The sequence below is a fragment of the Lontra canadensis genome, unplaced genomic scaffold, assembly GCF_010015895.1.
Source record: "Lontra canadensis isolate GAN:19392208 unplaced genomic scaffold, GSC_riverotter_1.0 scaffold93, whole genome shotgun sequence".
NCBI lineage: Eukaryota > Metazoa > Chordata > Mammalia > Carnivora > Mustelidae > Lontra > Lontra canadensis.
In genome coordinates this window covers 6,494,570-6,520,212 of record NW_022631087.1, presented here as the reverse complement: position 1 = coordinate 6,520,212, position 25,643 = coordinate 6,494,570, and the positions used below count along the sequence as shown (strand labels likewise).

Sequence of the window (25,643 nt, the reverse complement as noted above, 5' to 3'; positions counted from 1 at the left end):
GCGAGGCTTTAGGGAGGAGGTGGTGTACACATAAGAAACCAGCCCAGCGCAATGCACAGAGGACAATTCCTCTTCTATTCATTTGCTCACCTGTTCTCTTCCTTTCCTTGCAGGATTTTGGAGGCTGGAAACAGTGCTGCCATCTAAAGTGGTCACGGAAGGCTTCGTGGAAGAGGAGAGCCCTGCCTGAGCCTCAATTTTGGGTGCCGGAGGGAGACAGGGGCCAGGGGTTATTAATAGGCCTGGCTTGATGGGCCCAGGGAGGGTGAATGTGATACAGACACCCAGTACCAAGGCTGGGAAGTACCTGACACCAGAAGGGGAGGGGGCCGGGGGCCGGGGGTAGCGCCACCTCCCAAAATAGCCAGAGCAGAAGCCTATATAGGTGGCCATCCCACCTCAAGGCTCACTTCCCTGCAGGACCTCCCACCCGCCCGGGGCTTTCAGTGCAGTTTCCAGCCCTCCTCCGCCACCCAAGGTGAGTGGCAGCTAGTGAAGCTGAAGGTTGGATACAGTGGGGAAGAGGCCAGATGGAAGGGACAGCCGCATCATCCCTGCCCCCAGGGAGACGGGGCTGGGAGGGGGCACTGAAAGGTCAGCCACTGAGGAGTCCAGGTCTGAGAGTCCGGATTCCTCGGCTCTCCATCCGAACTCCTGGTGTGACCTGGGATAAATCCCTCCCCCTGGCTGGGCCTCAGGTTCCCCACCTTGGAACGAGAGGGGTGGAGCCAGGCATCTGTGGACTCTGATGATGCCATCACAGGAGGCCCATGAGTGGGCAGAGGAGGCAGGAAGAAGGGCTATGGAGGGCTGGCGGGTCGGCCCCAGTAACATCGTCTGGTGCTCTGACTGGGTGGACTCTGGCCCAGAGAGGGTGTCAAGCTGATGGAAGGCTTCTCTAGCAGGGAGAGTTGGAGGAAAGAGGGAGAATGGGCCTGTGTTGAGGTTCCTGCCTTTGCCACGGGGGTCAGTGTTTGGGCATGGTCTGTGGCCCAGATGGGTGGGACTTCACAGGGCTGGGTCCTGGGCAGGGGGGAGGGGCTCCACGGATGAGGGTCACTGAAATCCAAGTTAGCAGACCCAGCAGGGGGTCTCTCTCTGCCAATTGCCTTGCTGTGTGTTCTTAGGTCACTCACTGACCCTCTCTGGCCTCAGTTTCCCCACCAGTAAAACATAAGGATCCTTCAGCTAGGGAAACAGATTCTCCAATTAGGCCCCTGAAATGAGTTGAGCCTGGGGGCTGAAATAATTTTACAGAAGCCCAGCACGTCCACGTGAACAGCTTGGCTGGGGGCTGGGACAGCAGGGGCTGCTGAAGGGTCCATGGAGGACCATGCAGCGAGAGACAGCGGGTCAGGAGACACAGCCTCTGCTCCTTAGAAGCCAGCCGGAGGGCTGTGGACTGAAGGAGCTGACTCACAGGGAGGGGGCAGCCCGAGTGGCGTCGTCCTAAGGTTTCCAGGAAGGGCAGCCGTCCAGGGCTGAGCCGAGCGAGACAGTGTTGACAGCAAGTGTGCAGGAACTCGAGCAGCTGGGCAGTTCTCCCCAGCGGCCCACCAAGGGGCACCAGACTCAGCCCCGCCCACCTGCCTACACCTTCCATTGGAGGCTCAAGATCCCACCCCAAGGGACCACCAACACCATCAACACAAGGGAGGGACGCAGACAACCAGAAAAGGAGAAGGTCATAACCCAAGGTCATGCAGGGACTTAGCACAGCCGTAGATCTAGAACCCAAGCATCCTGACTCCCCGTCCAGTGCTCTGCAAACTGTAGAGGCTGCTGGTTGCCGCCTGAATCCTGGGGAGACTGTGAGAAAGAATGCAACTGGTCTCTGGCTGCCTAAGATTAGGAAGTGTCACATTTCCCGGAGAAGTTCAAGCCATGAAGCCTGCTGAGCTTGTCTAGAAAGTGTGGTCTGAAGGTTCCAGCCTCTCCCCAGACATGGGTCTTCTGGTCGCCTAGTGGGGAGAGGGTGCAGAAAGAGTTCAAGGAGCCTCTTCCACCCTCCCCTCTCCCAAAAGCTTTGTGGAGGCCAGGAGTCTGGACCCACACTACAATCGGTGGCTCAGGAGACCAGGGAAGCAAGTAGTTAGTGGAGATCTGAGAACAGTTCTTTGGAAAGTCAGACTAGGGGAAAAAAAAAAAAGGTTTCAGTGCATCCCTGGCCAGATGTGGGATGGGGCATCTGGAAAGGGCTCGCGGGGCAGCAGCCAAGGCCTCCTCCCAGTGGCCTTGGGGTTCAGGTTTCCAGACCTCAGCGCTCAGATTTTGCAGCATAAATTTGCATCCAGGACAGACAAGAGCGGAGGCTGAGGTAGGAGGGAAGACAGAACGGGAGTAGGACCCAGGGGCCCACCAGGCTGTAGGCCTGGCCCCTGGCGGTCGGGTATCCTCCCCCAAGCGGCGGGACATCCTCCGAGATGCACGGACCCGAGAAGCTGCGCCGCACCAGGCGGGCGCCTCCTGCGTGCCCTTGACGGCAGGAGAGCCCTCCAGCCCCGGCTGGTGACGCGGGCGCCCCATCAATTCCAGAGGTCGCCCCCTCCTCGGGCGCCCGGGCCGTGGCCCCAGGGATCCCGAGGACCCCCGGAGGGGCGGGGCGGGAGCGGCAGCGGGTCGGCGCGTCCGCCGGTCCCCAGCAGCGCTGCGAGACTGAGCCGCTCTGGCTGCGCGCCCAGCCCCGCGCCCCCTGGCTCTGCGCCAGGCCGGCGGGCGTGCGCCCGGCGCGCAGCACTGCAGCGCTGGTCATATGAGCAGAAATGATGAGAAAAGCACTTTTTAATCTTTTCGCACTTGCTCTGCGCGCTCAAACAGTTGCAGGATGTCGATGACAGACTTGCTCAGCGCTGAGGACATCAAGAAGGCAGTGGGGGCCTTTACCGGTGAGCTGCTCGCTCCCCTCCCCAGCCCTCTCCCCTGATCCACCACCTGGCCCTGCACCCCCCGGGTCGCGGGGCTTAAAAATCCTCCGGAGCGCTCCTCTGCCCAAGCATCCTGCGGGGAGCTGGCTGGACGGAGCAGGGGGTTCCTCGGCATTTCCCAACTCCTCTCGGGAGGGACTTGGCGCAGGGAGCCGGTGGGGAGGCCGGGTGGTGCTCTGCGGGACAACGGAAACTTGCTGGTGCCAAAGACAGGGGGGCCGTGCTGCGAGGACTCGGGGTCCGGACAAAGGGCTAACACCGGGGTCCAAAGCGGACCTTCCAGGTCCTTGTGGGCGCTTGATACTTCCCCTTTAAGGCACTTGGAGGGGCGCGGGTGCGCACGTCTTCTCTCCAAGCAGCCCCTTTCGGCCGGTTCAGAACGGGACTCTACTTGGCTGGCGGTGGTTGGCTCCTCTGCAGTCCAAGCCCCTCTCTGGGGCCCAGGGCACCCCCCCGCCCCCCCACCACCACCAAGGACCCGCAAGCGATCGAGGCAAGCGATCGAGCGTTCCAGCGATCGAATGCGGTGACCTTCCCGCAGCTGGCATTGTTTCTGCCCAACCCTGCGCGGGGCATCATCAGCGCTTGCAACTTCCAGCCTCCATAGGTTGCCCAGGTTGGGGGGCGGGCAGTCTAACCTCCATGAGTTGCCTTGGACTTGGGCACTCAGCTGCCTACCTGCTTCTTCCCTCTGCTCTCCTAGCTGGGGAAACTGAGGCTGGGAGGAGACCAGAAACTTGCTCAAGGTCACCTAGAACAGAAGGGGGATTAGAACTAAGGTCACCTCCAGGTCTTGGTCCCCCTCCTTAGTGTCAGAGGTGGACAGAGGACCTGTCCTTCCCTCAGCTCAAGGCTGAGGGGAAAACATGACTCTCAACAGGACCCCTCCCTCCCTACCACACTGAAACTACTCTGATTGTACCCTTTCGGGTGTTCCTGGAAGGGAGCTCAGCACACAGAAAATTGGGGAGGAGGCATCCCATTTCCTTTTTGCTTGGCATCCCCCTCCTCCGGGTATGAAGAAGTTCTGGGAGGCTACACTTACAGGGGTGCTGGGATAACCTACCCAAGACTCCTTGACCAACCTTGCTCCTTCTGAAAAGAAACTTAACTGGGAGTTCCTGGGGAGCCTTCCAACACGTCCCCAACTCCCACCAGAATTGATATCTGTGGCAAAGCCAGGGTTTCTGGGTCCTCCCCCTCCTTCTCCCCCTGTATGACCTTGAGAGAAACTTGTCTTCCCTGTATTGGTCGATTTTCTGGCAATACAATCTGTGGCCGAGAAAAAAGGTCAGCCCCCCGACATACACACACCACGTTCACACCACCTCCAAATCTCCAGCCCATCCCCATTCAGCCAACACCCAAAAGCCTTCATGGAAGCCAGGAAGCTGCTCTGTCTTCAAAGGCTATCCTGCTCCCAGTGAAGGGCACAGCAGAGTGGTCTACCTTTTGTACCTCTAGCTGTGTGACCTTGGGCCAAGCACTATCCATCCATCCATGCTGGTCCGGGCTCCTTCAGCCCTGCCAGACAGGAGCATCCCTCCATCCCCTAGCACTGGCCCAGTTTGCTCAAATCAACAAATACTGCTACACCCCCTGTCCTCCTGCCCTTCCCTACTGCCCCTCCTGCCCTTCCCTACCACCCCGCCTTTGTCCTCATTTTAACCGGACCCTCTCCACCCTGCCCCCACAGCTGTCGACTCCTTCGACCACAAAAAGTTCTTCCAAATGGTCGGCCTGAAGAAGAAGAGCCCAGATGACGTAAAGAAGGTGTTCCACATCCTGGATAAAGACAAGAGCGGCTTCATTGAGGAGGATGAGCTGGGGTAAACTGAAGCCTGCAGGGACTGCCCAGCCTGAGAGGGTGTGGGGGTTGGGACTCTGGCTCCTGAGGGCCCATCAGATCTGCCCCTTCTCTCTGCACATTTGGCAGAAAATATCTGTGCTTCACCACTGTTGTTTCCGGAAGAATGAAATCGGCAGCAGAAAGTGCAACTAACTAGGTTAAATTATAGCCACTTAATATTGCTAATGGAATGAGGCTACTTAATAATTAAACAGGAAGAGGCAGGTTTTCTGGATGCCTAACGCCATGTGCAAGACAGGGAGCGCTAGCTGGAGTATTTATTTCATTGATTTTTCATTTGCCTCAAAGGCACCCTCCACCATCCTGCAGACCACACACCCCCATCCCCCCTTCTGTACCAGCGCAGCTAAAGCAGTGTCTGGACAAGTGGGGGATGCAGAACCAACTCTGAGATTCAGAAGTCCTGAGAACAAAGCGGAGGAGGGGAAGATTATGACTAGGAAAATGCACCTGGCTCATGTCTCCCCACCCAGCTGTGCCTTACATCACTCTCTGGCCAAGATGGCCTTGAATTTCGTCCTAAAGAGGAGGGGGAGGGTGTGGAGAGAGATCTTTCCGTAGGAACCTCCCTACCCATCCAATCTCACCCCAAATCATTTTGCAAGGATACCCTTTGTCTAGAACCTTCTCCTTCTACCTACTCACACACACACACATATACACACTGACTTCTACTTGTCCTCCAGGCGTCACCTTCTCCAGGAAGCCTCTCTGGTTTTCCCCCTCATCCCGGGTGGGATGGATGCATCCTCTGAGCACCCTTCTCTATCCCCATCAGTGTATCCATCACCCTGTGTGGTCTCTCTCTGAGCACTCCACCTCCTCCTCATTTTTTCGGGTGGTTTCCTTCTCTGTGGCCCCCCATTTCCAGCATGGCCCCGGCACAGAGAAGACACTTTTGCATTTGTGGGGTTGGCTGAAAAAAAAAAAAAAAAAAAAAAAAGCAAATGCAGGTGCCCTGCCTGGAGTGAGGTCGGCCTTTCGCCGAGGATGGCCTGTCCTTCCCTGCACGCCCACCCGTTAAAGCACAGCCGCAGCCCAGGCCGCCCGGCGCAGCACAGCTGCTGCACGCCCGCTGCCGGTCGCCTCTCCCAGTTGCCCGCTGCCGCTGCGCAGGTGCCTGCCCACCATCCGGACACTGTTCCTGCAAGGTGACCTCCACGTGACTCCCTCCCTGGCTTTTCTCCCCAGATTCATCCTGAAGGGCTTCTCCCCAGATGCCAGAGACCTGTCTGCGAAAGAAACCAAGACACTGATGGCCGCTGGAGACAAGGATGGAGACGGCAAGATCGGGGTTGATGGTAAGTAGCCATGACCTGGGGCCAGAGCACATCGTGGATCTCAGGATGTTCAGATGCTAAGAGTTTGGAGCTATCTCTGTCACATGAGAGGGACAGGAGGGGTCTCCCACTCCCCACGATTAGAAGGAAAAGGCAATGCATTAGGCCGAGAGCTCTAGCCAGGCACACACGCAAAATACCTGGTACTTTTTTTTTTTTTCTGAATTTGAACAACCCGAAAGGAAGAGATTCTTTTTCCCTCCCTACTATGTAAGGAATCAAGGAGAATTTAGGATTTTCCCTGAACTTCACCTGCACTTTTACCTGGATTCTGGTACCAGCTCTGCCCAACTGGCTGTGTGACCTTGGGCCATCTCTGTCCTTCTCTGGGCCTGTCTCCCAACCGTAACCTGAGGAGATGAGGCCAACTGATCCCCAAGGACCCTGTGGGTTCTCATCTTTCTCAAATTCCAGGGATGGAAATTCCTTATCTTCTATCATCCTCAGCATCTTGTCCTGATATCCTGTAACTTCGGGTTTCAAACACCTGTTTGGGCTTCTCCCAAATATACCCTTCCTGCATTGTAGGAGAGCCAGGAAAAACAGCCAGCTGGCAATCACCTGGGAATCAGGAAAAGGAGTATTGAACCCTGCCTTGCTTTTGGGGCTTTGCTTTCAGAACAGAGGAGGGCCTGGCAGTCCACCATCCCGCATCCTTCTCCGTTCAGAACGAATATTCACAGAATACACAGAACACACCCCAGCAGTGTTATCTTTCTTAGCATCCCAACAGCCTTGAGAATGATCTCGATTTTGCAGATGGGGAAACTGAGGCAGGGGTGCTTAGCCTGTTCAAAGAGCTAGGACAGAAGTGAGTGAGCCGGGATTTAGAATAACCCTTTCCAGCAAGTTGTGTCTCATCTTGTAATCGTCCTTCCTGTCAACCTAAGAGAAAACTATGTATGGGCACTTGGACTTATGGGCTCAAATCCCTACCACTTTCTGGCTGTGTGACTTTGGGCAACTCCAGTAACTATTGTCTTATCTCTGAACTGAGGACAATGATAGTCCTTCTCCCATGGGACTGTCGTGAGCATTAGATGTGTTAATGTGTAAAGGGTTTAGAACAGTGTCTGGCAGGAGTCAGTGCTATATATGTGTTTGTTACCTAAATTTTTAAAAATAGGGACTAGGTTGTCTTCATCCTTTTATATTCAGTATAGAGCCCACATCTCCCCCAAAGCAGGCACTTAATAAATATCTGTTGCCCGAATATAAAGACCAGCCCTCCATGCTCTGCTTCCTCTCTGCACTTCCCCAGCTATGACCTTGGCCCCGGCCCCTCTCTACACCCAGTTCCAGTGCCTGGCAAGTGAGGTGCATGGTTTAATCCCAAGACCTGGTTGGGCTCATCGTGAAAATTAAGTGGCTATCGACACAAAATTGCTCTGGAAAAGTTGAAAGGATTCTGAATGTGGGTGTACGTGATTAGTTTTATGCCCGAGACCAAAATGGAGAAACTTGGGCAAGGACAGGCGAACGAGTCCCCTGGCATTCCAGTGCCAGCTGTCTCTCCTGCGGCTGCGAAGGAGGGAGGTGATTTTAAAGGAGCCGGAGCAGAAAGTGCTGGAGAGAAATGGGTGTCTGGTCTTGGCGGGTCTGGTGAGTGGCGAGTGGCACATCTCCCCATGCCTCTTCCTGAGACAGCTCCACCTGGGAATGGGGTTCCCACCGGGACCCCAACCCAAAACCTCCAGACCTTTCTCCCCTTTTTATTGGCAGCCAGTAGGTTGGAGCTGGGTAGGAAGCGGTAGGTGGGGTCTTCATGGATGGCTGCACGCTACCAACCTACATGATAAAGAAAAACCAGGCCATACCCTAGGCTGCTTCCCTCCGCCTCCCTCCCTGCCCATCTCCAGTCTTAAAGAGCTAACTCAACTCTTCCAACAGATCCAACAGACGTTTCCTGAGTAGCAAGCCAGTGCCAGGCTGTCAGGGAGGGAAAGATGAATTCAACCCTATTCCCAGAGGCCCTGTTTCCTGGCTGGGTGCCCCAGAGCAGAGGCCCAGCAGCCCTGAAGCCCAGTTGCTCATCGATGAGCTGGGCATGACGACAGATGGCTCACGGGCATCTGTGAGGTTCCGTGACCCGAAGCATGTTAAGCGCAGCCAGCGCCCAGCACATTGCAAGTTCTTGACCAGCGGCTGCTACGATGCTATTTCTATCCTAGCTGCAAGGTGCTTACAGTTCCATGTATATGTACACAGAGGAATGCCAACACCTGGGGGGTGCGGAGGAGCCTTCTGGAGAGGGCAAGACGGCGGTGTGGAGGCATATGGGAGGCTGGGGACAGGAAGCTGCTGGCCGGAGGAGGGGGCCGGGGGTGCTCCTGGGAGAGCTCGGGGCAAGGTGTTGGTTTCAGCAAAGGCACAAGACTGGGAGGTTTAGGGATGTCTAGAAACGGGCAAGAAGGTTGTTTGGCTGGAGGTGGAAAAAGAGAGAGACTTGTTAGCAGCGTGGTAATGCATGCCGAACCCTGCCCGAGCGCCACCTGGGACGGAGGTCGGAGGGGCTGATGCAGAAGGAGCAGTGTCAGTGCCCCAGGCACACTGGATGCAAACCCAGGGGTGTCTGCCAGCGCTTTTCAGCTCAGGACGACCTGATGGGAGGTCTGGGGGTCAGGGCAGAATGAAACAGGGTGGGGCAGGAGAAGAAACGGGGGCGGATCCCCGGAGTCAGCAGGGCCCCACGTGGTACACTTTTGAGAATGGAAGATACAGATACCTCCCCTCCTCACCTCCACCCCAAACATGGTACTTTTCCTGGAGGGTGCCAGGAAGGATGGGGTGACGATGCCTGGTAGGCAGTGAGATGGGAGGCAGAGGACTTTGCAGTCCCCTGGGAAGTTCTGTTTCAGCCACGATGCTTTCCTGCCTGTTTCGTGTAAAGGCAAAGGGTTCCGAGCCCTGCCCAGCAGCAGGAGGATGCTTTCAACTCCTGGTGGGACCCGAGGCAAGTCACGGAACCCCATCTGACCTTCAGCTGCCTGATCTTTACAATCAGGAGCCAGTCACTGGGGTCCCTGCCAGGTCTGGGATTCCAACGGATGCCCTAGCAAATAAACCTCTAGGCAGAGGACCAGCTGAGCCCGGGCCACCTCCCATAATGAGAGCAGAAACATCTAACTCAGGGAGCACTTACTGTGTGTCAGGCACCGTGCTCAGCATTTTACTCCCCCGATCTTCTTAGCTGTCTCTGAAGTGGATACTATCACTATCCTCCTTTTATAGACGAGGACACCAAGGCTCGGAGAGGCTAGGGCTTTGTCTAAACCTCATATCTCGGAAGAGGCAAGGTCAGGATCGGAGCTCATGTGTGCTGGATCAAAGCATGTGCCCTGTGCGTGCTCTGCTCCTTCATGGAGTTCAGTGAGCACCTACCCTAAGATGATTTTATGTACAGACTTGTTGCCTGCTTCTCTCTCCCCCACTACGATGCCAGGTCCACAAAAGCAGGAATTTTGTCTTGTTCCATTCTGACCCCACCACCTAGAATAGGGCCTGGCACACAGAAGGGGCACAAGGAAAGTTTGCTGAACGAACGAATGAATGAATGAATGAATACATGGCCAGCTCTGGGGCTGCAGTGATGAGGAAGAGTGGTGTGTAGGGGGAGGTCTACAGGCAAAGGCTGGAGACCCGTGTGGGCTGGGGGCTTGCATGCAGCAGCTGCTGGGGGATTCTAGAAGCAGGACCACCTTCATCTCCCACTGTTTGCCCTCTCAAGGTGAGTGATGCTTACCAGGTCCTTGAGAACCCCAGACTGAAGGGAGGGGATAGAGAGACAGAGTTCTAATAATAACCCTTTGCATTCCCGTCTCTGGGGCAACTACTTCTAGGAAGCTCAGACTTTTATAGATGTGGTTGATTGATTCTCGAAGTCCACCCTTGAGAGGCTGGTGCAGAGCTGGTAACAGAGAGTTTTAAGGCAGGAAAGGAGAAAGAAGCTGGACAGAGGTAAAATTTGCCCCCAAACCCAGCCACAGTCGCAAAACCCAGGCACAAATAACAGGCGAGCTGGCTGAGGGAAGGGCTCCTTTTCAAGTGTTTGCCCTTCACGTTGGTGGGTCTCACACTGGAGCCAACGTCAGAGTCCCTGGAGGCTTTTCACAACACACAGTGCCAAAACCCGAGTTTCTGATTCCTTACGTCTGGAGTGGGGCCCAAGTGTTCACGCTTCCACCAAATTCCTCGGTGGGGCTGGTGCCCCAGGAGCCATACTCTGGTCTTAGAATAATAATCCTAGAAGTTGGGTGCCATCACCCTTCCCCTTCTACAATGAGGACACCAAGGCACTGAGGGGTTCAGTGTGCAGGCCCACTCAGTCGCACAGCCAAGAAGGAGGCTCAGAGGTCCAGCCAGAACCCCCGGTCCCCCGCCTCTCATACAGATGTGTCCCCCTCCCGGGCTCTCCATTCGCAGTGCCTGCCCATCTGGAACGTGCAGGCTGACAGGACCAGCGGCTGCCACCCGTGTGGCATGTCCTGTGTGCCAGGCACTGCACCCCAACCTTAGCTCATAGAGCTGGTGCAGCTGCATGACAGCTCCCAGTGCCACGAGATACACCCTCACTCCACCGACCCGCAACCGGAGACTCGGAAGTGGGGCAACTTGCCAATCAGCCAATCACACGGCCAATCAGCATCCGGGCTCTCCAAACCCTGACACTCTGACTCCGGGTGGCCCACTGCTCCCCACCGTGCTGCGGACGGGATCTGGACACCCGGGACACACGGACAAGATCTGCACACCCTGTACACACACACATACACACGGACAAGATCTGCACACCCTGTACACACACATACTCTCTTTCTCTCCCACGTTTTCTCTCATATACACACTCACACACATACTCTCTCTCACACACACTCTCACACACTCCCTCATACACTTTCACACACTCTTATACACATACTCTCTCTTACACACACGCACACACACTCTCTCCTACACACTCTCACACAAATACTCTCACACACTCCCTCATGCACTCTCTCACTACACACACTCTCACACACATACTCTCTCATACACACACATTCTCATACACACTCTTACACATACTCTCTCATACACACACACTCCTATACACTCTTTCACAAACATACTTTCACCTACACTCCCTCATGCACTCTCTCACACACACTCTCTCATACACACACTCTTAAACTTTCACACACACACACACATGCTCTCACGCGCTCTCTCTCTCTCTCTCTCTCTCACACACACACACACACACACACACACACAGGATCCTTGTTACTGGTTTCCTGAAACCTGATTCTGGTGATGGGTCCTGTTTCCAAGGCTTCCAGCCTATTCCAGCCCAAGAGCCTGTGGTTTACTTTTTGCTTCTGATGCTGAAAAATTTCATCATAATTATGGCTGGACCACCGCGATCGCCTCCACTCACATGCCTCAGGCCATTTGCCTTTTCTGCTTCCTTCTGGCAAAATCTGTTCTCTTTTATCCTTAAGCAGCCCATTTAATGTGTCCAATAGGCAAGGAGTGAGGGAGTAAGCCCTTGGGCCAAAACACCTGAAGTCAGGCCGAAAATCCAACCCACAGAATGCGGTGGTGTAGACAGCCAAGCCCTTTTCTCTCCCTAGGCAACCACCTCCTCATCCCAAAGTGGGAACAAAAATGCCCACCTCACAGGGCTGTTGCTTGCATGAAGTGAATGTTCTGGAAATTATTCCTTTCCTCCTATTTTACATGTGCGCTTTCTCTCAGAAGCCGCCTCGAAACCCCTGTGGAACACCAGTCCTCGAAGGACAGGAAATGTGGTCTAAGATAGAAGACAGTGACAGGGACCACAGGAGAGGTCATCCAGCCCTCCAGCCCTGGTGGGATTTGGTTTCTGGGGAAGGCAGGAGGAGCCTATCAGAGCCAGCCGCGGTCCTGGTGGCAGAGCCCTAAGATGTACAGCATTTTGTCCCGTCTCCCTGCGTCTTCACACCGGCTCCACGAGGTCGGCGGGGGACAGAGTCTGTGATCCCCACTGAGAGCTGTGGCAACTGAGGCCCGGTGGGAGCTGTGCCGGGGTCACACAGAAATCCTTGGCGGAACGGAACCAGTGTCTCCTGACTCTGCCACTCCCTCCGCCAGCTTCGTGGAGACATTCAGGTTATAAATGGTTCCCAGGCTTAGCGAGATGCTGGTTTGAATTCTCAAGTGGACGGACACTCTCTCACTCTGGCCTGTGTGCAGCTAGATATGACGGAGCGGAGGGAGAGCAAGCAGCGCTCTTAGAGACCTGCCTTCCTGGGAGGAGGAGCCGTGGGAAGGGAGGAGAGAAGACATCCCCTCTCTATCAATCCCTCTCCTGCTTCCATGGGTCAGGGCATGAGTCAGAACCCCACCTCTGAGAGAGAGAGAGGGACGCACCCCAGATGAGCCATGCTGAGTTAGAATTTCCTGGCTGAGTGACTCGCGGCCTCAGTTTCCCTGTTGGTAAAGTAGGGACAAGAGAGCCAGCACAGATGGGACAGGATGACACCGAGGGCAGGGCCTGGCACAGAGGGAGCCCCCAGGACTGTTTGCGCCGCTCCGCGTGGCCGTCTGGCTTGACCCCAGATGACCCTGCCTCCCGTTCCCCCGGGTGGGAAAGTGATCCCTGTTTGCAGTACCAGTTTATAAGGAGCCCGGCCCAGGAGCTATTTAGAGGCGAGGTGATAAACCGGGGACCGGTGCCTCCGTCCTGGTCATCACGACAGAGGGAAGGGAAGACGGGTCCAAGCACTGACTCAATGTCTGTCTTAGGTTCACTTGGGGCCGTCAGTATGTGCTGGTCTCACCTGTCAAGAGCTTCTAAATTTGTCCAATCCCCTCGGTGCTGGGACTGGGGCAGACCTAATTAGGCTAATTTCAGCTTCCTGTGGGAAGGGGAGGACTGAGCCCTCCCATCCCCCCCCACCCTCTCCGCCCCACCCCAGGGGCCCCTCCAAGAGTTGGGGCAGGACTCTGGGTCCTGCCAGAGGAACACCACGGGGAGCCTTGATTTCGATGCGCTCCCTCTGTGTGCCGAGGCCCCCTGAGCCCGGTGCTTCTCACCCGGTTACCTTATCTGGTCCTCTCCAGAGCCCTATCCCCATTTTACAGACTCGGAAGCTGAGGGTCAGAAACTGAGTTTCCATGGATGGGCAAGCAGAAGGTGGGGGCCTAACTCAGGGGGTTAGATGGTGCCAGAAACTTGGGGTAGGTCAGCTGCCTGCTCTTCAGGCACCGCGCCCCCCACCTTGGCTGCTCACGTCCTCCCTGTCCTTGTCTCCGGGATTTCTGTGGCCACTATGAAGCTCCAGCCTGTGCCAGTTGGAGGGGAGCTCCAAGGGAGAGGGAACGGACCAGGCATCTTTCTGCCTTTGCTCGTTTGGCCTTCCCAACTGCTGGGCAAGCAGACGTTATCATGCCCCTTCACAAACGGGAGTGAAGTGGTGAGTGGAAGTCCCAGGAGGCGAAGGAACAAGAATCAGACCCAGCTCCAGGTGTCAGGTGGGGACAGGAAATGGTGGCAGGGTGGGGGGCGGGGCAGGGGCGGTAAAAGCTCCCATGCAGGATAGAAAGTGTCATGGTGCCGGTTGCCAGGCCTTCATTCGCTCTGTGCCGGATGGCAGACAGGCATTTCCTAGGCTTGGTTTCACATAAGTTTAGCTGTAGAACAGCTTTTTTTTTTTTTTTTTAAGATTTTATTTATTTATTCAACAGAGAGATAGAGCCAGAGCACAAGCAGGGGAAGCAGCAGCGGGAGAAAGAGAAGCAGACTCTCAACCGAGCAGGGAGTCTGATGTGGGGCTCGATCCCAGGACTCTGGCTGGGATCATGACCCAAGCCGAAGGCAGATGCTTAACGGACTGAGCCACCCAGGCACCCCAAGTAGAAGCATCACAACAGCTACCAAATGCTGGGTGCTGGCTATGTGTCAGGCCTGGGGCAAGAGCTTTAGTGCGGGTTCCTTTGAATGAGTCAGAGAGCTCCATTTTACAGGTGGGGAAACGGAGGCACGGTATGGTGAAGTAGCTCTAGTCCAAGGTCATGGAAGCAAAAATGGGAGTTGGGAGCTGACTCCCAGAGCCCTTGCTCCAAGGCCTGTGGGAGAGCTGGCAAGGCGTCTTCTAGACCTGACCTTGCACAGAGGAGAGCAAGACGTGAGCAGGAGGCAGAACCAAGGCCCGCACCCAGTCCCCGTTCCGCATCCCAGCATCCTACCGCCAAATCAGGTGACCTAGACTTTGCAGGACTTTGTATGTCTGCTCATTTGTTTTTCTTTAAGGAGAAACCTAACATTTTAGAGGAGACTCCCCCCTCCCCAGAAGAGGGCTGTTTGTTAATTGGCTGATTGCTAAGAGCTCTGCCCTGAGGCACCTACGAAAGGTCCAGAAGAGGTGACCGCTGCCCTCAATTTGTCTACAAAATGCCCTGCTCCAGCTTCTGGGAGGATAAAATTAGAATGCAGTGTTCTCTGCAAAAAGCCAGGGTACGTGGCCTTTGTGACGTCCTGCCCACTTCAGAGTAGATCCCAGGGTGGGCAGAGGGGTCTGTCTTCAAAGGCTTTTGAAAATCCCATGGGTCCAAGATACCTCCCAGTCAGGCTCCAAAAGGCCTGATCTTCTGCCCCTGGAACGTCCCTTGGTTGGCATTCCTTGGTCCCCTTCGTGCTGATCGCACCAAATGCCATCTAGTGTGAAGGTGGTGAGATGGCTCTTTGCCGACGAGCAGCCCCAGGACCATGATCTCTAGGGGGAGGCTTAGGGAGGTCAGTGCAGGTCAGGAAACTGTAAGGACCAACTTTCCCTCTCGACAATCTCTCCGTGAGCTGGCACTGGCAGACAGACTCATATCTCCTTTATCCCGGCGCAGAGCAAACTCTGTGCCCAAGGACAGGCTACCTCGGTCCTGGCCAATTTTCCAGATTCAATGGCAGGTTGAGAGTTCCTGCCGCACCCAGCCTGAGACCCCAGCCCAATCAGGAATGGCCTCTCCATGCTCATGCAGGGGGTGCACCCGGGACCACCGGCCAACTCGTTCCTCTGTCTCTTATTTTCTGCATGACCTTGACCCTTCAGGTCTCCAAGACTTCCGTTTCTCCATCTGCAACATGGGAATTACTGCCCGATGTGAGAATTATATGAGGCTAGTCAGAATTTGTTGAACCTCACGGAGGACTCATGAGCTGTCCATCCGTCCATCTGTCCATCCATCCATTTGTTTATTAGCACCAGGTTCTACTCTGTTGCTAGGACAGAGGTGGACAAGTTGGGGTTCCCTGCCCTCCTGGGGTTTACATTCTAGTAAAGGGGAGACCAACAAAAGGAAGTCAGTCCATAAATAAGCTCATTTCAGAGAATGCGAAGTACCATGAAGTAAATAAAACGGGGATAAGGTGACAGAATTGTGGAGGGTGGGGATATTTGAGCTGGCTCATGAGTCACTCTACACCTAGATCAAAGTAGGTCGGGAAGCTCCGGGGTAAAGAAGGGAGCCTTAAAGCAGAAGCTTGACTCCCATCTGCTCTGTGATCTCAGGCAAGCTACTTAGCTCTCGAGCCTCTGTTTCCCCATCTGTAAAATGCAGATGAAAGCATCTCTCCTATGGAGGAGTCATGAGAATTTAGTGAGATTATATATGTGTGTGTGTGTGTGTGTGTGTATAATGTGTAAAACACTTCCCATTTGGCATTCAATGAATAAGAATTCCTGAGTTCTGTAACAATGGACAGTATTGACGAGAGACCTCTCCGAAGAACAGCCTGATTCACCAAGGGCCTGTAGGGTCCCAGGAGCTCCTGGCTGAGGAACCGAGGACACAGGACACTGTGTCCCTGGCCCCTGGGAGGGATTTTTGGAGTATTCGGTGTTTGGGCTCCATCCCTGCCCCTCACTGTTCCCACTCCTCCGCCTGTGGCCCCGTGGGTGTTCGGGACCAGCTAGAGGACCTTTTCTCTCTGCCACCTCGAGTCAATACCTAGGTCCCCACATCCAGGTCACTTGCCTTTCCTGCCCTTGGGAACAGCCTGGGGACAGGAGAGGGTGGTGTCCACTTCCCAGCTCACACTCCAGGAAGAGGAGGAACCCGGGGTTGTGTCCCTCTGCCTGGCAGGGATCCCACCCGTTAATCCCATGGTGGGAGCCTGTGTTTGGTTTGGTTGATGTTGTTTTTTTTCACTTTTTTATTTGGAAACGACGTTCGCTTTACAGAAGAGCTGCAAAGACAGCACGGTGGCTTCCGTATACCCCACACGCAGCGTCCCCTAGGGCTACCACTGCACGTGACCGCAGCACAGGAGAAATACTATGAGGTTGCATGGGATTGGGGGTGGGGGGCACATATGTGCTTCATTCAAAATCTGGGGAAGGCAGTGCTCCCCTTAAGGAGCCCCAGTCCTTTTGGTGGCCTTTCTGAGGCCACTTCATACTGTTTTCACAGGTCTCTCCCAAGGAATTGCTACTGCCCCCCCAACTCCGCTGCCCTGACAGACACCCAGACCCACATCCAGAGAGGCACATTTCCCAGCAGACATGCCAAGCGGGGCCTGGACCCCTAACTTTCAATGCTTTCTAGATGCAGTGGAGACTTACCTGGGGCCCCACACTCTCCGGCAGGCTGGGGACACAGCTTCTCAGAGAGCATCGTGGTAGAGGGTGGCAAACTACTCCTTGTCCTCTCTGGTCTCCTGGAGAGAAAAACAACAGGGCAAGCATTCCCTGGGCCCCCTTTACTCCAAAGAAATATCTCAGAAGACCCTGCTGCTTAGTGGTAGCCCCTGTGACTGTCACAGCAAGGACCCCGCCATTAGGAGGACCTAGGGAACAGGGGCAGAGGAGCTTACCGGGGGTTGGTGTGGGGGAGCCAAGGACCTCCTGTGCACCAGCACCTTGCTTCTGACTATCTCCCAATTCAAGAAGCAGTGCTGACTTTTCTTCCTTTTACAGCTGATGACAGTGAGGCTCAGAGAGGCCAGGAGATTTGTCTGAGGTCACACAGCCCATAAGTGGTGGAGCCAGACTCAGGGCCCCAGGCCTGTTTGGAGCACCAGCCCTATCACGCAGGACACTAGCCCAGCATGGCTACTGTGTTCCTCCTAAATCTGTCCCCTTGTTTCCTGCCTTCTGAGCTTGCCCCATGAAAAACCACTGCCTGTGATCCCTTGCCCACAGTCTGCTTTCTCCTGTGGGCTCCTGCTCCCTCTCACAGGACTCTATCCGAAGCCACCTTCCCTCTGAGGTTTTGGTGACACCTTAAGTAGAGGCGCGCCTCTTCTCCCCGTGACAGTGACGTCTCTGCGCCTTCCATCCATTCACAAACACGCGTGGTCCCCTCAGTGTCGGGCTTGGAGGCAGGTGGTGGGATGGAGCAGGAAAGAAGGGGAGTGGGCTCTCTCCAGAGAGACATGTTTATGTCCCAGTGGGAGAGGCGGATAACAAATGAATAAGCAAGAACACACTCAAAAGGATTTCGAGAGTGGTAAGTGCTATATGACTAGAATAAAAACTGATGACAGCAAAAAGGATCCCAGTAGGGGAGGGTCACTGCTGTCACCAGAGAGGTCAGAAAAGGCCCCAGGGGAGCGACATCAAAGCTGGGACCTGGTGAGTGAGAAGGTAGCCGTGGGAAGTCTGAGAACACACCAGGCTGAGAGAACAGTAGGTGCAAAGATCCTGAGGTGGGAATGGGCTGGGCACACCAGATATTCAGCCAGAAGGCCAGCAGCATGGAACCTGTCCTGCTGAGGACTGTTCCTCAGAAGCTCCTTCAAGGCAGAGATCATCTTCGGCTCCCCCGTGTCTCCCCTTACCTGGTCGGGGCCATCCCTTTGTTCATGTAGGCGGAGTGGGATTCAGTAGAGGGACATGGGATCTCCCCCTAGTGCTGTCACCAATCCCTGACATCAATTCATATCCAATGAAGTGGGGCAGGGAGACGCTCCTGGGGCGGGAGGGGCAAGCCCTGTAGAGAGACCCTGACCCCAGGGCTTGAGTCCCAGCTGAGCCCCTTAGGACCCCAGAGGCTCTGAAAAGTCACTTCTCCTCTCTGGGCCTCGGTGTCCCCTTCTGTAAAATGGGACTAGCTCCCAGTTTCCTGAGGGATGGGCAGGACTCCGTGAGTCGCTGTGTGAGACAGGGCCTAGCTCATTCTGAGCACCTGCACTCCCCCACCTGTCTGACCTGCGTGGAGATGTCACTTGCTCTGGTCTCCTCCAGAGTCTAGCTCAGCCCCCTGAGGAGGAAGAACACACAGCGGTCCTTGAACCAAGCTGCTCACTGGAATCCCCTCTGAACAGCTAAAAGAACTCCTCCCTGACCCGGGGCCTCCTAAGTCACAAATCCTAGGGTGAGGGCCTGGCCATCTGTGTCTTCTTGGGATTCTGCTGGTGATCCTGGTAGGCAGCCGGGGAGGAACTAGACAAGATGCTAAGGAAGAGCTCTAGGTCCCAAGAGGCTCCAACAGACCTGGGTCTAAGCCCTGGTTCTGCTAATCACTAGCCGTGTGGCCCTGTAAAGATGGCTGGACTCTGAGTCTCAGCTTCCTCATCTGAAGAATGGGAATGAAGACCATGTACGTATCACGAGATCATTGTCAGAGTCAGACAAGATCTTGAATATCAAGTGCTTAGAATAGCTCCTGGCGTGGGGTAAACCGTCAGATGCCTGCCGCTGTTATCATTGTAGTTACTATTAGGAATTTGCGGGTGGCAGGAAATCATGAGCAAGAGAGGTGGCGGGCTCGCTAAGAGAACTTCTCCGGATGGGCACCAAGTGGGATACGGAAGTGGTAGATGGCATCACTATACTGCACAGCTAACATGAATATCACTGTGCGTACTCACTACCTTGGAATCAAAATGTCTAAAAAGCAAAACAAAAGAGACAGTAGGCTCACCACTTCCCATTCGCTCGTTTGTTCATTCATTCATTCATTCCTCCCCGCACTCACTCATTCCATTACTCTGGGTCTGCAGCAGGTGGGAGAACCAAGAGGAGGCACCGTGTGGGGCCCAGCGGTCAGGCCGTGGTGAGTCCTCCCACACTGTCCTCCTCTGACTCACCTCTCTGTCCTCTTCTTTTGCAGAATTCTCTTCTCTGGTGGCCGAAAGCTAAGAGGCTGTGACTGCCCCTGGTCTTCCACCCCTCTGCCCCAAACACCCAACGTCAGCCCCTCTTGCTCCCCTCCTGCATTTCTGTTCAGTGTGTTTATGTTATTTTTTACTCCTCCCATCCCCTGTGGCCCTCAAATGACATCATTCTTCTGAAAAATGCTGGTGAAACAATAAAGGCTGAACCAATCGGAATCTGCTGCTCGGGAGGCCCTGGGTCTGGTGGGGCGTGGAGCTTCCCTTGGCTTCCCACGCCTGTGCAGGGGTGGTGCAGGATTTAGACTGAAAAGATAGGACAGGAGGGAAATTTCCTGAGCCCTCCTCCGCCTGTAGTCCTGAGAATGGTACCTTGCATGGGTTACCCATTAATCCTTGAAATACCTATAAGGTAGGTGATGAAACTCCCGTTTTACAGATGCAGAAATTAAGTCTTAGCGAGGAAAGTGATGTGTGTAAACCCACACAGCCAAGACTTATGGGTGGATGGATGGAGGGAGGAACGGACAGCCTTGAAGTCTCTTTGTTACAAATGACAGAAGCCCAACCCAGAGTAACTTAAGCGAAAAAGGAAAAAGAAAAAAAAAAAAAACACAAACACGCAAAGATTTGGTTATGCCTGAATAGTCCAGGGGTAGGCCTTCAGGAACGGTTGGATCAAGGGACTCAAGTGAGATCCCTTCTTCCCACATCTCTGAGGACTGGGTTCCTTTGTGCTAGATTCACTGTCAGACAGGCGCTCCCTCATGATGGCAAGATTCCTCCAGCAGCTCAAAGCCAGTAAAAAGAAGAACTTCTCTCTTCCAATCTCTCCATCAAGAAGACCCCAAATTTAGTTCCATCAATACCAATAGCTAATATTTATTGTGTACTTCCTTTGTGCTGAACCCTTTCCATGATTCCATCTGGACAACAACCCTATAAGTGAGGGCTATCACTGTCTCCTTTGTACAGATGAAGAAACATGGGCCCAGGGAAGCTCTATGTTTGCCCCAAATTGCTATCTAAGTAGTGGAGCCAGGGTCCCCAACCCTGGCAGCCACCTCCAGAGCCTGCGTCCCTCCCTGAACGTCACTGTGACCCAAAGGCTGGGGGCCCTGATTGGCACGTCCCGGATGGAACCCATCTGTGAAGACAGGTGGGGTCGGGCCCACAGAAGGCTCAGGGCCTGATACTTGGAGAGAGGTGTCCCAGCAGAAATCAGGAGTGGGGACGGCCACATTCCTGCAGGATGCCTTCTGCTTTTTCCCATGACAGCCTCGGGAAGGGAACTGGTGTGTTCTCCTTTCTCATGTCAGCTTTCCAGACCCCATACCCAGCTGTGTCGCTGGACCCTGCCCCTGGGCCCTGCCCTGTCGTCTTGGGCGGGGCTAGCAGGGAAGGCCCTCACTGAGGGCAAGGCCAGGGCAGGGGGCCCCATCCGGGCTCAGGCTGAGGGGCGGGGATGGACAGGCCACCACCTACCGCCGGGCAGTCAGCTGACTCAGGCTTAGGAGGGGACTCAGGACCAGAGCTAGGAAGTGGGCCAAAGCAGCGAGGTCCGAAGGGCCACCCCTACAGGGGCCCAACCAGGTGTGCTCCAAGGGGGCATGTAGGCCCTACATGGGAGCTGAGGGCGGGGGAAGATGAAGAGAGGCCGTATGCCGGGCGGGGCCGTGTGTCATGCAGGAGTCGGGGCCAGGCTGATGAGCTGCGGTGACTCCCTGGAAACCAGAGCAGGGCCCTGCGAGAAGGACGGGCAGGTCAGGAGCAGTGCTGCCCACTGCGGCCCACTGGCCTGAGGTGGCTTTCAGTGCTTCTCACCCCACACCCGAGTGACAGCCCGCACATCACAATTCGGACTCAGGGCAGCATGTGGCCCAGCAGCCAAGCAAATCTGAAAGTGGGGCTGTTCGACCTCTAAGGGGACACAGGACATTGGCTCGAGGGCCCTCCATTCGGAAAGGATTTTTTATCTGGGGATGTGGGCAGGACCAGGAGGAAATGGCTTCCCTGAGTGGAGGGCACATTTTGAGGGGGGTAGGGAGTGGCGTGTGAGTGGGGGTGATGACAAGTGACATCCCACCGGCCAGCAGTCACCACGCCTCCTCTTGCCTCTTATTACACAGCTCATGATTTCCTCCAGCCCCTTACCCTTGCCACCACTGCCTGAAGCCAAGCCTGGTCACAGGGTCGGGCAGGGGACCCCTCCACTAAGCCCTGCACCCAGGGTCTCACATTCGTGAAAAGCCTCCAGTTCAAACCTGGGGCCTCTCTCCTAATGAGGCCATACACTGTTTATAACTCAGGCTGGGACCCTTACCACCTGGAACTCAACTGGCTCTAAGCCAGCTCTCAGAGCTTCTGGTGGTGGCTCCCCTGTCCCCTGGCCCGCCGCAGTGGCTTCCTAGCCCGTGTCCTGGCCTCCACTCCCCTTCCCAATACATTCTCTACCCACAGCCCCTGACCATTCTTTCTGAAACAGATCAAATCATATTGTTCTGTCTAAAACTGTCCTGTGACTGCCCCATTCACAGACTAGGACCCCGAATCCAAGCACAGCCTTCCCTGCCCAAGTACAGCCCCCCTTCCCCATCTCTGCCTTCTCCCTCAGTCCTCCACTGCTCCCCACCAAGCTGCTCCCTCAGCCTGGACCATTCTGCCCTCCCCGCCACTCTCCCTGCCTCAGTCTTATTCCTTTAGGGAACCCCCCTCCTCCGGGTGGACACCCCAGCCGGGGCTGGAGGATCTGAACTTCTGCTGCAGGTGAAATGGGGAAAACAGGTGTGGTACCTAATTCACACCCACATCTCCCAGAGATCATAAGATGCCCAGGGCCATGTCCATGGGGTTCCTGGCTGGATTCTAGGGCCTAAGACACAAAAAGGTGCCATGATGCCAATGTGGCCACAGAGGCCAGACGTGGCCAATGACCGGATGAAGGCCAAAAGCGCAAAGCAGAACAGGGACCTGACCACAGCCTCCTGCTTCCCTACCCTGCCTCATTGTCTCCCCCATAAAGACCTTCCTCCCCAGCAAGGAGAGGGGCACAGAGGACAGACGTCCTCCTAGCCCAGCATCCACCAGCCTCCAGCCAGAGTCACACTGCCACCTGGTCACCACCCTCTTTGTTTGCCCATAGGCTCAAAGTAACTCCACCTCCGTTTCTTCGTGTTATGCTCACACCTTATCTCCATCTCCCTTCTGTCCTGGGGAGGCTGGGGACCTGGAGGGAGGGAGCTCGGGACTGGGAGAAGGAGCCTGACTGGCCTTTGATAAGAGCTGGGAGCAGCCAGCATGCGGGCAGAGGGCTGAATGATGGATTGAATGTCCTAGAGCTCGGAGAATACGCAGATAAGGGGGAAGAGGGAGCTGGAAGGGTCAGAGGTGGGGAGGCAGGGTGGGAAAAGTCGGGGCCTCAGACTATCTCCTTTTCCAGCCATGGACTTGGCTGGACAGAGCCGCCTTCCAAATCTGCCTCTTCCTCTTCTGAACACCTACTATGTGCCAGACATTTTGTAAATACCAACTCTTGATCCCCACCAGAACCCTCCAAAGAAGGGAGCAATTTCTATTTTACAGGTAAAAAAAAGAGAACTTGCCCAAATTACACAACTAATAAAACCGAAAACAACAAACATTGATGCATACAGTCAACGAGTAATTTTTGCGTGCCTGACATGTAGCCAACCCAGCTAAGCATTTGAGAAGCATTACCTCATGGGATCATCACAGTAACTGCTGGACCTCCTTCCAAAGTTCGGCCTCCTCCGGCTCTGCCTGCCCAAGTGAAGACCCCCCCACCTCCATCCAGCGTCTGTGCCGCCACCCCACAGGGACAATTAGCCTGGAAAGATTTGAGTTGGTTGAACCTGCTAGTCCAGTTTATAGAAGAATCAGGAAGCTGTTTGTGAGGGGCTCAGCATGTTGGACAGAAGTCCAGTGCCCTCTGACTCTGTACCCTCCTCCTTCAGTCCAGCCAGAGAAAGGCCTGGGCAGCCAGTCTGGACCCCTAAACCATGTCCAAAGCGCTCTCACCTGACTTACCTCTGTTTCTGCTCTTCCTGTACTGCCCCCCGGGAAGTGGTAGAAGAAATAGTAACATTTGGAGTTTTATGGCCAGATCTGGGGCTTCTAAGGGGCAAAAGCAGGCTCCCCAGGGGTGGTGGCACTCAAGCCATCATGGCCATTATGCAGATGAGAACATGGAGCCTGAGTAGCTTAGCCGAAACTCCAGATCGCATTTGCTGGACCCCGCTCTTTGCCTGGTGGGGGACAGAGCCAGGATTCAAAGTATGAGGAGCCTGGATTCAGAGTCCACATTCTCCTCCTACTCCCCCTACCTCCTCAGGCTGAAGAAGTCTCTCCTACTCAGGGAGGGCAGCCTTTGCATTCTGTTCAGGCCTTCAACTGATTGGATGAGGCCCACCCTCATTAGGCAGGCAATCTGTTTTACTCAGTCTATTGATTTAAATGTACTGTCATCTCAGAAACACCCAGAATAATGCTTGACCCCATATCTGGGCCAGTGAAGTTGACACATAAAATGAGCCATCACAAAAACCCCAATTTAAAAATAAACAAATGACTTGAAAGACATTTCTCCGAAGAATATATACCAATGGGCAAAAGCACGGGCAAGACGCTCAACATCATTGGTTATTAAGGAGACAGAAATTCAAAACACACTGAGAAACCACTTCATACCCCCTAGGATGGCTTTAATCAAGAAAATGAAAATAATATTACTGGCAGGGATGCGGAGACGTTAATACTCTCATCTATTGAGAGAGTATTATGAGAGAGCATAAAATGGTATAGTCATTACAGAAAACAGCATGGCGCCTCCTTGTAACGTTCAACATGGCATTTCCATACACCCCAGAAATCCACTCCCAGGTATAGATCCAAGAGAAATGAGAGTACGTGTCCAGACAGACACGTGTATGCAAGTGCTCACGTAACTCTGTTTGCAAGAGCCAAAAGGTGAAAACAACGCAAAGGTTCATCAGTGAATGAACAGATCATCAGGATGCAGTACCTCCGTACAATGGCATGGTACCCGGCCAAGGAAAAGAACAGAGCGCCGACCCACACTACAGCCGGGAGCTACCTTATACCCGTGATGTTCGGTGAAAGAAGCCAGACGCACAGCGTCCTTCTATATGAGAGATCCAGAACAGATAAATCCATATGGATATAAAGCAGACTAGAGGTTGCCCAGGGAATGGATGGAAAAGGGGAATGGATAGGGGGTGTTCTTTTGCAGGGATGGAAAATTCTGAAACCAGGGAGAGGCGGTAGTTGCACAAGATTGGGAAAGCACTGGACGCCGCGGAACCATTCACTCTCCGCGCTTCCTTGTACGTCCTGTGAATTTCGCCTCAAACATCATCACCACCTAGGTTCCCCATTCGGTTGCGAGGTTTCCTGAGAGCAGGAAACACGTGTACTTCACTCAGAACTGTGACCCCCAGCACCGGACACAGTCCCTGGCACGAAGGAGGGGCTTAATATAGCCTAGTGAAGGAAATAAACATGAAACCAAAGAATATTCACAAGGAAGCAAGAAAGCAAAACATCAACATACAGAGGAGTTAAGCTTTTCCATAATCTAAGGCAGGAGCATAGCCTGAACAGGAATTGCATTTATTTTGCGTGGTTCCACGGGGACAAAATCAGGACTGACTAGGGGGATTCATGAAGCCTAACCCTCAAGAAGCCTAGCTACCCCCTGAACTCCTGGGCATGACACGGTCTATGACTTGAGGCAGTGAGCCTCCTTTCATGACAGGCATGCAAACAGAGACGAGGTGACTTGTTGAGAGAACTCGCGCATCAGCAGGCAGGTTCCCTCGGACAGGGAGTCCCTTCCAACTCGGAGATGCTGTCGCCTAGGCCGACTTACAGGTCATTACAAATCCATTAACCTTCGGCTGGCTGCTCCCTACATTACTGAATCTATCACTCTCCAGATAGCCGCTGAGCACAGATGTCACCCAAACACAGACCCAAAGAGGGTGCCTTGTCCTAAAAAAGCAGAGAGGTTTCCAGGTCATTCTTTCTACTCTCTCCATCCTGACCCAGCCCGGTGTTCAGAATGCCACCTTGGGAAAGCCACGGGCTGGTGTCACCAGATTCAAAGGAGACTGGTTTGCATTTAATGTCCCTCCTGCAGGCTTCTGCTGTCCCCTTGGTGTGCTCACCAGCTCCCAGTCCCTGTGCGAACTCCTTCCAGCAGCATCGCCACCAGCGGTGGCTCCTGCTGTGTCTGACGCCGCTAAGCTCCCCGGGGTTCCCCAGAATGCCCACATCCTGGCCCTCCTCACCCCCAGAGGCAGGCCCTGGTGTCCAGAAAGGCGCTGTTATGGCACGAGGAGGGACAAGGCTGGGAAAAGTCGGGGCATCCACAAAAAAACTAGGGGGTGTCCTTTAAG

General features: G+C 54.6%; 1 protein-coding gene across 1 annotated transcript; it reads left to right on the top strand.

The window, feature by feature from the left end:
- Positions 1–402: 402 nt before the first annotated feature.
- PVALB (parvalbumin) lies at positions 403–19,425 on the top strand. The gene is made up of 5 exons (XM_032836742.1): positions 403–478; positions 2,818–2,885; positions 4,621–4,753; positions 5,986–6,095; positions 19,206–19,425. The coding sequence occupies exons 2-5, from the start codon at positions 2,825–2,827 to the stop codon at positions 19,232–19,234; spliced, it is 333 nt and encodes a 110-aa protein (XP_032692633.1). The 5' UTR covers positions 403–478; positions 2,818–2,824; the 3' UTR covers positions 19,235–19,425.
- Positions 19,426–25,643: the final 6,218 nt, after the last annotated feature.